This window comes from Musa acuminata, chromosome BXJ3-5, assembly GCF_036884655.1.
Source record: "Musa acuminata AAA Group cultivar baxijiao chromosome BXJ3-5, Cavendish_Baxijiao_AAA, whole genome shotgun sequence".
NCBI lineage: Eukaryota > Viridiplantae > Streptophyta > Magnoliopsida > Zingiberales > Musaceae > Musa > Musa acuminata.
Window position 1 is genome coordinate 37,976,085 of NC_088353.1, and position 16,333 is coordinate 37,992,417.

A 16,333-nucleotide genomic window follows, 5' to 3' on the forward strand; every position below is an offset into this window, starting at 1 on the left:
TATCCGTCTCCTCGCCTCTGCATCCCTTTTCTCCACGATCAGTAGATATGTCTCCGTGGCACTCCTCTGAGTCCACCTCCATTCTAACTGATGCTTGATTTTGGGTAGCTAAGTCCCTTTGGACTTGTCGTCGCTTCCTCGCCCATTTCGACCCCCTGCTTTAACACCTCTGTGTTCTCCAAGCAGCTCCCTCCGGTCGATGGAAAGACAGACTGCAACTCCCATGCATGGCCTCTGCCATCGCATTATTAAGTTTGCACCGATTCTGTTCTCCCTAGCTTCCTTGGTAGCAACGTTTGCTTACTCGGCCTTGTCCTCTGACTTGCCGGGCTCCCTTAAGCAAATATGAGCTCTGGAGCAGTCCAACTCTCTAGTTGCTTCGATCATACCTCTGCATGATCAAGTCCCTCCTATGGGACTCACTGGTACTTGCATTCGAACTTTTCCCTTGGTGGAACCCAGCCCCCATATGCTGATGACCAAGGTTTTCATCCGATGTAAAATTCGATGCACGCACGGAAGACCCACCTCTGCGGTACCATGGCCTTCACTCCTTGAATCATAGCCCTTCTTGCCGTCGTGTTGTTCACCGAAGTAGAGCTTCCAGTAGATCCCGATCATACCTCCGTATGATCTAGTCCCTCACGGGTCTAGGTTGTGTGTATCACATTGCCACGAACTGTTCCACCACGATCCGCTGCACCATGTCACCTCCTGGTGACATCTCCATTGCATTCTGATCCTTGTGGAATAAACTCGAATTGTGAACCCTCCATGTGTGGCCTCTGCCAATACATCGCAGGGTCTCTTCCACCTTCGATTTTGTTCGCTCCTTTGGCAATCGACCTTCATCCACCCACTCCTGGGTCACACCTAGATGAAGCAATTCTCTAGGACAGTCCGTCGCCTAGTAGCTCCCGAAGTCCACCGACTTCACTGTAATTTGTGCACCATTGTCTAGATCCTGGGCCTCTGCCCCTACCAACACAATCTCCGCTGCGCACTGCTTCCTTCATGGCAACTTGAATGGCAACACTGTGGCATATTCTTCAAGAGTACCCACCTCTGCGTCCTCTTGCCCCGTGCTAAGGCCTTCTGAACCCAACTTCGCCTCCGCAAATTGAGTCGCCTTAGTTCTTCCATCAAATGCTCCTCCGAGATAAGGTGCATGTGCCCAGAAGCTCCCTTCATCTTCGACACCATGCAAGATGAGTCCACTCCGACAAAATGAATGGCCCATGGAACAACATGATCCTGCTCTTGCCTCTACAAGAGTTCATGTCCTTGACCTCTGTCCAAGGAAAGCACTGTGCCTCTGCTCCATGTTCCAACTTCTATGCTGGCTCCCTTCATGCGGCTTGGGTACTTCGCCAAGTTACACCCAAGTTGCTCCGCTCCTCGTTTTTGCATTGAGTCGATGGTGGCCCTCGCGCCCACCATTCCACGGGTTAGCCCTCCCTTGAGTCCGATCTCCACATCGACTCCAAGTGTGCCTTCATTTAAGTTGCTTTAGGTCACTCCCCCACTTGATCTTGCAATGCATCTACCAATGCATTCTCTCGAGCGAGATCATGCGACGACTCCTCGCCGCTTGCTCAGTCCATCGAGCTTCGTGGAGTTGTTGTTTGTTGAGGTACTCCTCCTCACATGTGAGGTCCGTCTCACATGATTCTCCCTCTGGAGAGCCAGGACTTATCCCTCCTGGATAACTATCCCGTTGGAGCAACATCTCTCTTCGTTTGGGAGACCACCATCCCCTTGGACTACTTCGATCTGCTGAAAAAACTGTGCATTGTTCTGCCTCCTGCAAACGCACTTGCTAGATTGTGACTCCCAGTCAACATAGTCCCCGCTGCACCCCTCAAGGCCTAGCAACATGCTGAACTCGTTGTACACTTCAGCCTCCTACGGACGTATCCTTCACATGCCGAAGAGAAAGTATCAATGCTCCATGGCGCCGAGTTTCGGTCGCCTTGGGATGGCCACGAACATTCCATCGTCCGCATACAAGGCCATGCATGAGTACCAAATTCTTCGAGTTAGCAATTCCCCTCACCTCTGTGAGCTTTGCATAACTCTTTTGGTCATTGAGCAACTCATTCCACCTTGGATGGTCTCATCCATTACCAAGCGCCTCGCTTGTCTTGAGCACCATCAAGTATAGTTGTCAACGTTGAGCCATAGTTCAAACTCAGCCATCCCAACCTTTGTGCGCTCCACATTCTTCCAAGCTTGCCTGTTCTTGTGGTGCCTCTTGCGCGAAGGGTTGGCCATTCCTTTGAATGCCAATGTCAGATGCCCGCTCCACCGAGCGACTCCTTTTCCCTACATCTCCATGCCCGTTTTTCCCCCAAACGGTCGCGCGTGTGCTGACTGCCCTCAACGCAAGCCCGCTAGGTCCCCCACATTTGCATGCTAACTGTTTCTATGAGTGCTTGTCCTGCTCTGATACCATATGTCACGGACTTAGCTGGATTTGCCTAAGTCGTGCGGCACCCTTGCGTGTCCGTTCGCAAAGGTGAGCCTCCCCGAAGCCTCCCATTGTCCCTTAGGACCAACAAAAGAGAGAACGGGTTAGAGAGAACGCCTCAATCGAGATCCACAAGCAAACATCTCCGAAAAACACTTCATAGACGATGCAAATTACAAACAGACTTTACAAGCTCTGAACAGTGGCACAACAAAGGGTAAAATGGTCCATTATAGACCAAAAATCTCTCGCACGTGTCAACATGACACAACCTTTATTTACAAGCCTAAAGAGGCCACCAACCCAACTAAAATGGGACTATTAAGCCTTCGGCCGCCCCTCTACATGCTGTACAAGGCATGAACATGCCAAAAGACATAGGCATACATAAGCATTACATCAAACACCTTGTTTAGAAGTTTGTCCGTGATAAATCGGCCAGTTGACTCCGCAACTCTGATATCCTTGGCGCAATACCCCTTCTTCTTAGCCTGATGCCCAAGTCCACGACCCGAAGCCTTCTGTCGATACGTCGACCGATCCACCGGCCCGACGTCCAATCTTCGGACATGTTCCTCCGGCATAACATGATTTTCCTGCTTTAATTGTCTCATCCTGATCGGAGCATCCTACGTCACTCAAAACACAGATTAAAACATAAACACATATCAAGTGATTTCATCATCAAAATACGAGATTCAACAAAGATTGGTGAATTGCTGGCAGGCTATGCTTGAAGGACTATCAGGGCTATCATCATGTGGTCATACTCCCTTCTTTCTTTTATACAAGCAGGAATGGTCCTCTCATCCTTCGTATAGCAGAAAGGATTACTGGGCTATGCTATACCGCCATCCATTAATGCGAGACAGATTAGGGCGCACTCATGACACGACGTCGTTAGGAAATTGGTAACTAAAAGTATTGTTTAGGTGTCTGCTTCTATGGTGGCTGAGAGAGAATATGATATGATTATCCTTATCATTTGTCCCCCCGAAAGGGCATCCTTCGGGGCTTCAAATAGAGGTTTTGGAGGATGCTCTTGTATGACTCGGGCATGGGTTTTTTTGTTGAGGTGTGTAACTTGGATAGGCATCTGCCTTAGAGGGCCTTATGGCCAAGGTGCAGAGCGTGTTAGCTCGATCGAGGTGCAATCCTCGGGTCTTCTTACTGAGGTGCACAACTCGGGAGCCTTTTAGCTATGCCGAGTGCAACCCTCGAGTCTTTTAGTCATGATGCATAACTCGGGAGTATGTTAGCTCGACCGAGGTGCAGCTCTTGGGTCTTCTTACCAAGGTACATGGCTTAGGAGCGGGTTAGCTCAGTTGAGGTGCAGCCCTCGGGTCTTCTAGCCGTGGTGCACGACTTAGGAGCATGTTAACTTGGCCGAGGTGTAGCCCTCGGGTCTTCTAGCCAAGGTGTACAACTTAGGAACGTGTTAGCTCGGTCGAGGTATAGCCCTCAGGTCTTATTGATAGAAAAGAATAGAAGATAAGAACAATTACTGAAGAAGCTTTATTGAAGAAGTGAAGAAGTTTTATTGAAGAAATAAAAAATGCTTTAATACATTAACATGTTCCCTCTCCTATTTATACAGATTCAGAGAAATGATTTCCCTCAACAGAATAAAGGATTTTCCCCAACGGAATAGAGAGATTTCCTCGTATAGTTGGGGAAATCTTATCTTCTATCACTTATAACCAAGGTGCATGACTTGGGAGCGTATTAGCTTGATCGAGGAGCAACCCTCGAGTCTTCTAACCGAGGCGCATGACTCAGGAGTGTGTTAGCTTAGCCGAGGTCCAACCCTCGGGTCTTCTTACTGAGGTGCATGACTCGAGAGGATATTAGCTCAGTCGAAGTACAACCCTTGATTCTTTTAGGCAAGGTGCATGACTTGGGAGCATATTAGCTTAGTCAAGATGCAACCCTCGGGTCTTCTTATCGAGGTGTATGGCTTAGGAGTGGGTTAGCTTGGCCAAGGGATAGGTCTCGGGTTTTTCAACCAAGATGCACGACTCAAGAGCATGTTAGCTCAGTCGAGGTGCTGCCTTCGGGTTTTCTAGCTGATATGACATGAATTACATTTATCTTTTAGTTTTGATAAAAAAATTTAATTTTATTAATTATTATCAAAACATTTTAAATCTCAGTGCCCAACATGTTCCTCGAACTATTTTACTCACGCTGTACATATTATTTAAAATTTTTTGACAAAAGTTATCTCAAGCTTTTGATGGTCGTGTTTTTATTTTATTGATATTTGAAATAATCACCGGCAAATGCACTTGTATATGAGTATTACTTGTCATTGAACTGATAGTGATTGGGCCATGTAAAAAAAATTGCCTTAAGGGTTTTTTTATGAACAACATATGTGGATAACATTTATAGAATGATAAAAATTATGTTAGAAAATTACTGTTTGGTGTTTAAAATGTTTTCAATTGGTTTTGATCATGCATATGCAAATAAATTACAAGAAGTGTCTCAACTGACTTTTTATTTTATTTTATTTTTCATATTAGGTGTTTTCGTTATGTTTTAAATTTACATGTACAAGAAGATTTACGATCTCTTGAAACTTTTTTTTTCTCCAATTAAGTAAGCAATTTCATTCTTGTGAGGTCATCCACAAGTAGTGAAATTGTGGGTTAGATTTTGTAAATTAAATAGTAAAAGGTCTAAAAAGATTTTGTATGGATGTTCCTACCCAATAAAATTCTACCTATGAATTGCTTAATAAATCTTTTGAGTATAAAAAAATATTATGTACTTTTATTATAAAAATATCAAACAAATTAGTGTGGGGGATGCATTTGGAAGTTAGTGAAGTAAACCTTCCAATAAAACTGAAACTCAAACAAGCATGACAACTAAGCTTATTTGACATATCAACCAAAAGGATAATTAAAACATTTGACACCAAAAATAAATAAAGATTTTATAATTTTACTTTTTTTTTTAAATCAACTTTTTCTAAAACATTACACTCATCATACATCCAATTTTTAAATCTTAAAAAAGTATTATATTTTTATACTCTAAATTATTTTTAATTAAAAATATAAAAATTGATTGTTCAAATCGAAATCAGAATCACCAACATGGATTGTCGATTCTAATTGTCATTCCGTTCAAATCGAACGGTCTAGTTCGATTTGGTTTGATTCTTGACTGTAAAAAATTAGAAATCACCGGTTTCCAAACTGAAATTACCGATTCCAAAACCAAGAACAGGGCTAGTGCACTTCAATGTCATATTTAAAAAAGAGAAAATATCATACATTTCAGGGTTGGATACTCGGTCCGAAAAATCATTGTACAAAGACACTCGATACATGTCATTTCGGATCCAACAAAATAATGGAGCAAAAAGTACAAACTTCATGTCACAGGAAACAGTTTGGGAGACGCACACCATATCATGTAGAACAGAGGTATTAATTCAATAATGTATTTCTTCTCAATAGAAGAAATTAAATAAATAATTAACAGAAAATTAGCATCTTTGACGCCACTTAGGTGAGATATTGAGATGAATGAGCGAAACCCCACAACTGCATTATTGTAATGACAACAGGCTCAGATACAGAAAAACATATAACAATAGATAAATTGAAGCTTCAAACAACTTTTAAGTAATGACTGAGTACTTGACATTAAAATTTCCATTAAAGAGTTGAATATAAAGGAAAAATTAAGACAACTGAAATGACAGGGTTGAGTCACATATTCCTACATGCATGTCAGGTCACCTCTCACTAAGTGTTTAGTGGTTTTTGGTTACTACAGCAGCCTGCTTCATGTAGGAGGTTTCACACTAGACACTTTTTTCCAATCTTCTTGTAGACAATTCATATCCATTAAGATTCACCATCCATTAACTAAAAGGATCCAAGTTTTCTTCTCCCCTTGGGTGCAAAATCATCATTTTGTCTTCTTGTGATAGTGAAATGTGCATGCCTAATCAGTCTAATAGTTTTCAAATTTTTTGATACTTCTGGTTATTAAAATAACATTAATACACAACTCCAAGTATGAACAAATCACGGGGGCTAGTCACATGGATAGAAATGGAAGAATATTAATTCAAAGATACGGGGGCTGATTTTATCTTCATATCGTTGTACACGATTTTTTATTGGTGATAAAAGAGAAGGATAATATTATAATGCAAACAATAAAAGAAGATCCAACAACCTCAGGGCAAAAAGCTAATGCTAGTAATTAAAACTTCAGTTAACCTGAAAGGGATTTCCATGGCAAACAAAAAAAATCGACAGCAAACCCAATAAATATGCAGAAATGAGAAAAGATTAATGTATTCAATTAGGAAAAAGTAATTTTAGGTGTAAGGGACCAATAAGATAGGTTTGAGCTCTAAATTCATGTGACAAGTTAAATTTTGTATCCACTAGTGAAATAAATCAATGTTAACTGGCAGCAATAAAAGATATTTTAATCAGCATAATGGACATGTGCATTGACTGCTTGTTACGCCCTTGCCTACTATAACATCTCGCTCTCTCTCTCCCTCTCGGTTGTTGTCTATATCCCCAATCTTCCCCCTGCTATTGTTTTCACTTCTTCACTTCAGCTTCCTTGCACCAGGAATTTAATAATTCTTCTGTTATCCACAATTGGAGCATTGCACATTTACAAATGTAGAGCTGTTCTAGTGTCTAAACAATCATGTTCAACCAAACACTGCGTTCATCAAAAGCAGACAATTTCACTATTTTCATGCAAAGCCTTGAAGAAATAACATATTTAACTATGTCATCTTCCCAAAATGCCATAAATTTGAACTTTAGATATAATATACAATCAAAAACCAGAAACAACATACATGCATAGTAGGAACTTCTTTGGATGTTTGAAGGCATCAAAAGATATCATAGATACGTTATTAAATATTACCTCAACATTCTTCAATTCGAATTCTGGACTATGAGCCAAGCATAAGTTTCCAAATGTTTCACATGGGCCACTAATTCCATGTAACCTTCTCAAACAAAAAGGAAAGCCAAAATTGACTCCAACAGTCTGCTCAATTTAAAATTTTTCATAAAGACAAGCTAAAAGCACATTACTTACAAATCTTCGTCAAGGGACAATGCAAAGCTTCCACCCCCACCAAATGCCAGTACATCATTCAAGCACAAGTAGTAGTATCTATTTGCACCTACAAGCAATGTCCCAATATTATTGTTGTATACAATTAAGAATTAACAATGCTTAATACATTTGCTTCATTTTATCTTCATCAAAATATGCATACTCCAATTCAATGTTATTACATTATACTATTACTAAAAGGATGGTTAATCTTACTCTTGCATGCAGATATGTGGGGTTTGTAACTCAAACACTAGCAATTAGGTTGTAAAGGAGCAACTTTATATTGGCATCCTCAACTATATTGATGTCAATTGTTTTTAGATAATTTAATTTCAAAAAGAAAAATAATCCTTATCTTTATAGTCATAGACCACAGAAATATTTAATATTTACTATATTAGAGAAAAGCAGATATTACAAATATGATAGAAACCTTTGAATCTAAATAATCTGGTACACAAGAAGCTAGTACATATACTAGTATGAGCAATGTCCGCAGCACCATTCGGTATGATTTGGTATGGACAATATTTACAGGTCTGATAGGTTACCTAGACATTACCAAGCAAACTGGGTGGTATGCTCCTACCAAAGATGTATCCCATAGGTCCGTATAGGTCGATACCACCTAAACTGGCCCTGCACCAGATAGTTTCTTTTTTTTGTTTTTCAGTCTTTTTAAGTTTTTTTCAAAACTTGGTACATAAAAGTAGACCAATACGATAGTGGTCCATATGATACCAGTCCGAGTCTTGACATACCAATAGTGGAAATTGCAAACCTTGAGTAGTACTAGTAAGTACAAGAGAACACTTCATAAACTAGTAGATATACTAAATGTGATAAAGACCTTTAAATATGTATGATCTGTGTATGAAAACTGTTGCCATCAAAACTTGGGCAATTGCTATGCACAATAAATTAAGGTATTGTTAAAAATAAATATATAACCCCAAATTAGACTACATAAAGGATCATGTTTGGTCCGCAGTGAATGGAAAGTACAAACACAAACTGAAATATATCATACCAAGAGATGAAAAAAATGAAAATAAAAATAAGAAACCACAGATGGTAGAAAGGAATATTGAGAATGACAGCAATATGAAATTAAATAGAATCATAGATAGAATTCTATATTTTATATTTTTTTGACTCTCTTTCGAACTATGCATGGGACAAATTTCTTCTATCCTTCTTTCAGGATATACATTACAATGGTGAACCATGACCCAGATAACACACTGGATAAACTTCAGTATATGTGACTACTGAGTTAAAGGCAGGTCAAATTAAAGCACTTTAATGGGACAAAGATTCCAGATAGGCACAGAATTGTATAAGGTAGCAAAAAAAAGTATTCTTCATTGACGTGCTTCTGTGAGGAAGTAATAGTATTTCTTAACCCAGCAATGGATGTAATAATTCAAAAATTAAATAGGTCATTTTTTTAAGTAGCATAAAAAATGGTGAAAAAAGTCCTTTTGATTTAAAATACATCTTACACTATATATAAATTTCTTCATGATGACTTCTAAACCAGTTAAAGCCAATCTGTAATGCACTAATTTCTAAGCAAACACCAACATAACAAGAAGCCAAAAAGCACTAACTTTTAATGCATCCAAAAACTTGTACCCAAGATTCCCATGAAGCTACTGGGTAAACTATATCAAATATGCTGGTCGATGTTGAGTGAGCTTTATGAACTTCAAATGATAATTATGCTCATCGCTATCTGCTTGATCCAGTTTTTAAAACCTCAGAGGCTTAAATTGATTCTTACAAATTTTCCTAAGAAAACAGTGTCCTAAAACTTTCATACATGTTATTGGCCCCTATTGACTGTAAGACCATCCATGCAGAGACATTGACATCAATAAATTACAACTGGGGACCTCATAAATTGAACAATCTCAACTTTGTTAGCTTGACTACAAAGTGGACAAAAAGTTGCTGGCCCGCTGTCCAAACAAGAAAAATATAAACCACTAACTCACTGACACAATCTTGGTTGTGACAACCAAATTTCTTTTTAACAAAGAAACCATGATGATGGTCTACTTTGTCAGTGCTTAGATGGCATTACCATCTTTAACAAGTAGTAATGAAAAAATGTGTGTAGATCCATTACCAGCTAACTATTTGATCCAAAAATATCACCAACTTTGACAATGGTAGAATCTAATTTTTGAGAGCATTTCAAGTGAATCAAACTGGAAAATGTCAGGCATTAGTCAACAGAAAAAACAACAGGATGGGAAGGTACAGAATTATTTTCTGTAATGTCAATAGTCAATATTGTCCTGGAAGTGGTTAAGCAAGACTAAACAGGATTATCAATGATCTATATACCATTCCAGACATATAATATTGGTATTTTCAAAAGGATATCTCCTAGTTGCTAATAAATCAGAAAAACATCATCAATTATAACACCAAAAAGTTCCTTATGGTCCCAAAAAGAGCTTGGAAAATATAAATACTTGTGCATATTTAAAATATGTACATGAGTGAAACAATTACCAGTTGCTCTGAAAAGCCTTGGTTCCCCATAAATTGTAGTGAACACAAAGGTTTGAGTTGTGCCCTGCCCAAGTGTATGATGATAATCAAACTTGAGAAATTACAAAAGCAACATAAAAAGATTTTACAAGAAGATGTGTTTCATTGTGACAAGTTTGTGGAGCATTACTTGGTACTTCATTTTAGGTGCAGGCTTTAAAGGGCCATCAAAAAAGCCACCAAATACAGCACCTTGCATATCTCCAACAATCTAGCAAGTAAGAAAATCAATTTCACGAGAAACATTCCCCAGGGTGAAACAGATAAATGGTTGAAATACCTCATGAAGATGTTAGTAGTTTTCTCAATCAAAGTGATTGGCAACCAGAAGAAACTAGCAGACAAATATAAACTTACCAAAAGACATGGACCTGGAAGGTTAATACTGTTACGAAGAAGCGTGTGAAGTGATATTCCATGTTTCCATGTGCTGCCCTTCATATGGAAAAAGCAAACATATATCAGAATCAATGAGAGTAACAGAGACTTGCAAACAATAGACTTTGCAACATCTTACCTATACAAAAGAATCCATTGGCACCCTTTCACAATATTAGGCAAACATGACCCAAAAAACTCAAAAAGGATGGCAGACATGAATACAGACTTGTCTGTGAGATAACAAAGATATTCAGCAGAGTCATGTGATGTAGAAGCTTTGTCAAGTATGTGAGAGCCATTGGGATTGTCAGAGAAATGGTCCATGTTTCTCTTTGAACCCTCAGATACTGCATCACTCTCACTTCGTGGTACACTTTCCTCAAGAAAATTAGGTGATCTATCTTTCTGTGCAAAAAATTTTAATTTCCGTCTTCTCCGTGATGACGAACTGCCACCATATGAATTAGTAGGTGATTTTCGCTCACTTGCATCGATACCACAACTTGCTGGGTTCAGAAGAGAAAAAACGCGTGAAAAGAAAGAAGATCTCTTTGGAGAAACAAATTCTTGTGAACCAATTTCCTGCAAGAAAAAAATATATAAGCTAAACATACCATGCATTTGGACAATACGATAAAGCAGCATGCAATTGCATCAAAATGGATATCCCATATTCAATAAATTATTATAAAATTATTGAAAAAATGCATCTTCTAAATTATTAGTTTTGTAATTACACAACTGATAAGGATACAAACGTACTCTGAACCTTGGAAAAAGGGCTAAAGTATTAGTGATTTCTTGCATGAGCCTAGATTTTTCATGTCTCAGCCTAGCTGAGAGTCGTGATTCGAATAATTTGGGATCCACGTATTGCCAAGCCATTGGTGTGAAATATTTCTCATGTCAATTGTCTCCCATTACATTTCGAGATATGATATCCAGTGTCTCGGATTGCAATGTCATTGATTATCTTGACGAACAATCACCTAGTAGTTTAAAAAAGGGCTCAGATCCACGTGAGTTCGGAAAACTGGGTAGGAAATCATCTCTCTTAAGGACGATCACCCTTCTCAGGCTTCCAAGATACAACATTCATCCCATCAAACAAGGAAAAACCGACCATTTAGCATAACATTAGGTTCACAGAACAGATAAAGGAAACGGTCTGGTAGGAAGACATACCAATTAGTAGATGTCCAAAATGATACAACGAAAACAATGCAATGTGCCATCAGAATCTTAAACAACACGAACCAAGAGCAGATCCAACCACTAACGGTAACGAGAAAGCAAGAATAAAGACAGGAGGGATCAAGCAGAATCACCTGCGGCTCCGGCGGAGCGACGGCGGAATCCACGGGCCGAGGGGAAGGGGCCGAGGGGGTTTCGGCGAGGAGCCGGGACAGCTTCCCCGCCACCTTGTCCTTCCACAACGGCATCGCCCCGGCAGCGTGGGCGAGGGATCCGGCGATCGAAGCCCCAACCCTGACCCTAAATCTCGGACCACCCGCTGATACGCGGTGGCGAGCGAGAAGATGGCTTCCGGCGACGCCTTCGACCGGTTTGTGGCATATATGGAAAGGAGAACATAAAAAAGGGAGGGAGAACCACAAAAACCGGACCGGGGAATAGCGACCAAAATAGTGAGGGGACCGAAGAAACAGCACGGCACTCGGTCGCCATGTCGTGTTTCCAATAATACCCCCGAAGCAACACGGAAATAGACCAAATTCTAAAAATGAAGAATCATCCACATATGGTATTTACAAATTCTGAAATAGGGTACCTGTCCTTATAAAATTTATAATAAATAATAGACCCCTCGAAGTAGTTAGGATCGATTTGAATACAAATCAAACCGATTAAAAATTAAAACTAAACCTCTAGTCAATAGTTCCCGAATCGAACCTAAACCAGCTTCTAATTATTTGGTTCTGATTTCTATAACTTCGAACCGGAACCAAAATCGATGGTTCCGGTTCAATTTCAATTCGAAGCCAAACAGGGAGAATATATATATATATATATATATATATATATATATATAACCCAAAGAATGCTCCATGGCTTCTTTTCCCTCTTCTCATCTTTTGTTGCCTTTTAGGCTCTTCTAAGTCCTCACCTCTCTCTCTCGTGAGGACTACCACTCTCTGCTTCCTCTTTCTCCTTACTTGTCTAGATCATGCCGTTGCTCTACCTCGAGTGGCAGGCCATTGTTTTCCTTCCCTCCTCTCATCTTCCATTGCTTCTTCCAAATTCTCGCATCTCTCAGACATCATCACTTCTTACAAGTCCTAGCCATCAACCGCCACACTCCCCTTCCCCTTCTCCTCCCCACAAGCAGAAGGTAATCCCTTTCCTTCCCTCCTCTCATCTTCTCTTGCCCCTTCCAAGCTATCACCTTTAATGATCATCATTGTCTCTCATGAGTCGCAACCACGAACCACTATCCTCCCCTTCTCCTTCAAATTCCTACTTGTCCAGATCATGCATGTCTTTCCTCCGCCTCGAGTGGGGGTTACCCTCAAGGAAGGGGTAAGAGAAGATGAGAGGCTGTTCTCATGTTGAACTATGCACGCATTATCACCATCTACCTATATATCTGGTTTGGAATCAAAATTATCAATTCCCAAACCGAAACCATGAATCAGAATCATTTGATATAATTTCAATTTTAAATTTGACAGAATTGAAACAAACGATTCTAGTACCCCTTACGTGTATAACATCTATCCAAAAATGTTCTATAGGAATGCATATGCTAAATTTATATTTAAAAAGATAAATATGAAAATGGTTTGCTTCAATATTACATTTTTGAGATTTTGTTATCATTATTTACAACCCGACATTACCAAATGAAAAAGTTACTAATGTCCATAAATTTTGATGTATTTATTATTTTTTGCTTTTTCATAAAAATTAACAAAATTACCTTTTATCTTTCATTTTGAGTATAAAAAACAGATTGAGTGAACGAAACGAAACAGCGATTGATGAGTTAAATAAAATAAAAGTAATATTCTGAAGTACAGCATCTCATTCCAAATAATTCCTTTTTCTTTTCCGAGAAAAATTCTAAAAGCATCTACACATAAGGCAAAACGAGAAGGACCCTCAAGATTCCCTTGGCTATCATCATACCAGGCAGGTACATTAAGGTCCTTCCTTGACAGCCTCAACTTCGGCATGAAGAATTATATGCTGGAGATGCCTGCACTTGGAACACCCAAATAAGAATGCAAAGGTCTCGAGGAATTGATGCTGCCAACCAGTTGAAAACAGTCTGGCTCTTGAATGAGTCTCGGGATTGCGTTTGTAGCAAGTTTGGCAGATGCTCTCATAGTCACAGTCTCAGAGTCTTAGCATATATTTTGAGGCTATTACACTACCTTCCGTCTCTAAAAACTATCCCCATTCCAGTGTCTCAGAGAATTATCATTAGAGTCATCTTGTCCAAGGCATTCAAAATCACGTACAGAAATATCAATGGAGCTTATTTTGAGCGACAGACTCTTCTATGGAGTCAACAAAATAACTAGTAGTATGATGAATATATATGATTCCTTTGCTTGTTCCGTTGTGTTCCTAAAGTCCACCTCAACAACAGAGAGCACTAAGCTTATAGTGGTGGTGATGTTGTGGTGTTAATCACCACCATCATCTACACTCTTTTAGTGAGGCCACCAAGTTCAAACTCACCAATAGTCCTTGCACGTGCAACATCCTTCCTGAAACATATGGTATCTGTTGACATCTCTCACCACAATCTCCCTACCAATCACCCTACTCACATACTTGAAAAATTCATGGCAGTCACCACATATCCTCAAATTCTTTACCACTCTCAGTGACTTTCCCTTTGGCACTGATCCACTCACTACTCCAAATGCCACTGCTAGTCTCTCACTGTGGTACCAAAGGTCCTCATCCGTCTCTTTGTAACCCAGTTTGCCGACTTCCTCCATCAATTCCATCAGCTTGGCATGTATCTCTGCCATCCTTTCGTGCTTCCTATCCCCTGCGATGAACACATGCACCTCGCCCCTCACTTCAACCCAACTCCTGCCACCTTCCTTCTTTACTCCATGATCCCTCATCTCTGTCCAAACTTTGGCTGTCTCATCCATTTTCCCTGTTGACGAATATATATTAGCCAGCATGACATAGGCTGAGTCATCCCTGTGGTCAAGTTCTAAGAGCCGCCGGCCAGCAACCGTGGCCATATCCACTGCATGATGGACTACAGAACCAGAAAGCAGCGTCCGCCAGACTGCTGCATCAGGCTCACACGGCATTGTCAAGGCAAGGCGCTCTGCATCCGCCAGACGCCCCACACGAGCCATCACACCAACCAAGCATGTGTAATGTTCAAGTCCTGGCACAACCCCATATCGAGAGGTCATCAATTCGATCCATCTCTCGGACTCATCAGCCAACCCAGCATTGCTACACGCAGTGAGCAGTGCAAGGAAGGTGTATTCATCAGGCCGAAAGTCTTGTCTCAACATCTCATTGAACAACTGGGTTGCCCTTTCGGAGTCGCCCTGTTGTGCATATCCCCCTAGCATTGCATTCCACATGATTAGATTAGCATCAGTTACCATTCCCTCGAACACCTTCCTAGCATCAGAGGCGATACCCGATTTCCCATAAGCATCAACCAGGGCGGTACTGACCACCAAATTGGTCTCCAGTCCAGCAACAACTGCATGAGCATGTATGATCCTTGACTGCTCTAGAGCGGCCGAGTGAGCCGCTGCACGTAAGGCGCCAGATACACTATACATTGTCGACGAAACAGCAGAGTCTGACCTCATTGTGGCAAAGACACTTAAGGCATCGGCCGCACAATGATTCTGCGCCAGACCAACGACCAACGCACCGTAACAAACCTCATCTTGATCAGAAATTTCTTCGAACGCATTGAGGGCATCCCGCGGACGGCGGGCTTTGCAGTAGAAGTGGACTAGTGCAGAGCCAGCGAAGGGGAGGCGAGGGAGGGCGATCTTGTGGGCGAGGGCGTGGATCTGCAGGCCGGAGAAGAGAAACGATGGGAGGGAGGAGGAGAGGGTCTTGAGGAGGGCGGAAAGGGTGGCCTGTGAGGGGATCTTGGGGCGGCGGAGCATGGAGACGAGGAGGCGTAGGGCAGCGGCGGGGTCGTTGGAATGGGCGGAGATGATGGCGGTCCAGGAGGCCGCGGTGGGGGTGAAGGGGAGGCAGCGGAAGAGGCGGAGGGCGGAGGGAAGTGTGGAAGGTGAGAGGGAGTAGAGGGTGATGAGGTTGTTGTGGAGGGCGCGGTCGGTGGAGGAGGCCTTGATGAGTCGTGCATGGAGGCGGGCTGGGTCCATTGCCGGCGGGAAGGAGGCCGCCGGCATTACTGAGAAACGAAGAAGGCGAACCGATCCCCCGGAGATGTTCGTTTCCCACGTACAATAAAGGATTCTTGAGACGACGATGGGTCGGAGCTTGAGTGTGACCTCAATCGTCCCTTAAAATTAGGATTTCTGTTCGCTGGAAAAGAGTGCGTGTGTGTGTGTGTGTGTTTTTTAACGGTGTCTCTGTTTTAAATAATATCAGAAATATTCTGGTAATATTAAATTTAAGATCATATTTCTTTTTAGGAGGGAAGAATATAGTCTCTAAAAATTTAAATATAAAAATAATTAGGAATTACGAAATATTCCATCATAAGTAAATATTCAATTTTTATGATTAAATTTGGTGAAGGATGATCCAAAAAAGAGTTTTAAGCCTAAATAAACTCTTTTAAATTAATAAATAGATAAT

At 40.9% G+C, this 16,333-nt stretch overlaps 2 protein-coding genes across 2 annotated transcripts; both read right to left on the minus strand.

The window, feature by feature from the left end:
• Window positions 1–5,713: 5,713 nt before the first annotated feature.
• On the minus strand, window positions 5,714–12,159 carry LOC103985672 (uncharacterized). The gene is made up of 8 exons (XM_009403450.3): window positions 11,869–12,159; window positions 10,677–11,122; window positions 10,517–10,589; window positions 10,290–10,370; window positions 10,121–10,184; window positions 7,571–7,658; window positions 7,394–7,478; window positions 5,714–6,030 (listed from the first exon to the last, which is right to left on the minus strand). Exons 1-8 carry the CDS (start codon window positions 11,980–11,982, stop codon window positions 5,992–5,994), a joined length of 990 nt encoding a protein of 329 aa, XP_009401725.2. The 5' UTR covers window positions 11,983–12,159; the 3' UTR covers window positions 5,714–5,991.
• Window positions 12,160–13,516: 1,357 nt separating this feature from the next.
• Window positions 13,517–16,062, minus strand: LOC135638477 (pentatricopeptide repeat-containing protein At3g24000, mitochondrial-like). The gene has a single exon (XM_065151596.1). The coding sequence runs from the start codon at window positions 15,919–15,921 to the stop codon at window positions 14,242–14,244; it is 1,680 nt and encodes a 559-aa protein (XP_065007668.1). The 5' UTR covers window positions 15,922–16,062; the 3' UTR covers window positions 13,517–14,241.
• Window positions 16,063–16,333: the final 271 nt, after the last annotated feature.

Coding starts and splice junctions, on each gene's coding strand:
- LOC103985672 (XM_009403450.3), bottom strand. CDS start 11,982: ATGCCGTTGTGGAAGGACAAGGTGGCGGGGAAGCTGTCCCGGCTCCTC. Junction 10,185..10,289: donor CACCTAAAATGAAGTACCAA/GTAATGCTCCAC, acceptor ACACTTGGGCAG/GGCACAACTCAAACCTTTGT. Junction 7,659..10,120: donor AAGGCTTTTCAGAGCAACTG/GTAATTGTTTCA, acceptor CATTGCTTGTAG/GTGCAAATAGATACTACTAC.
- LOC135638477 (XM_065151596.1), bottom strand. CDS start 15,921: ATGCCGGCGGCCTCCTTCCCGCCGGCAATGGACCCAGCCCGCCTCCAT.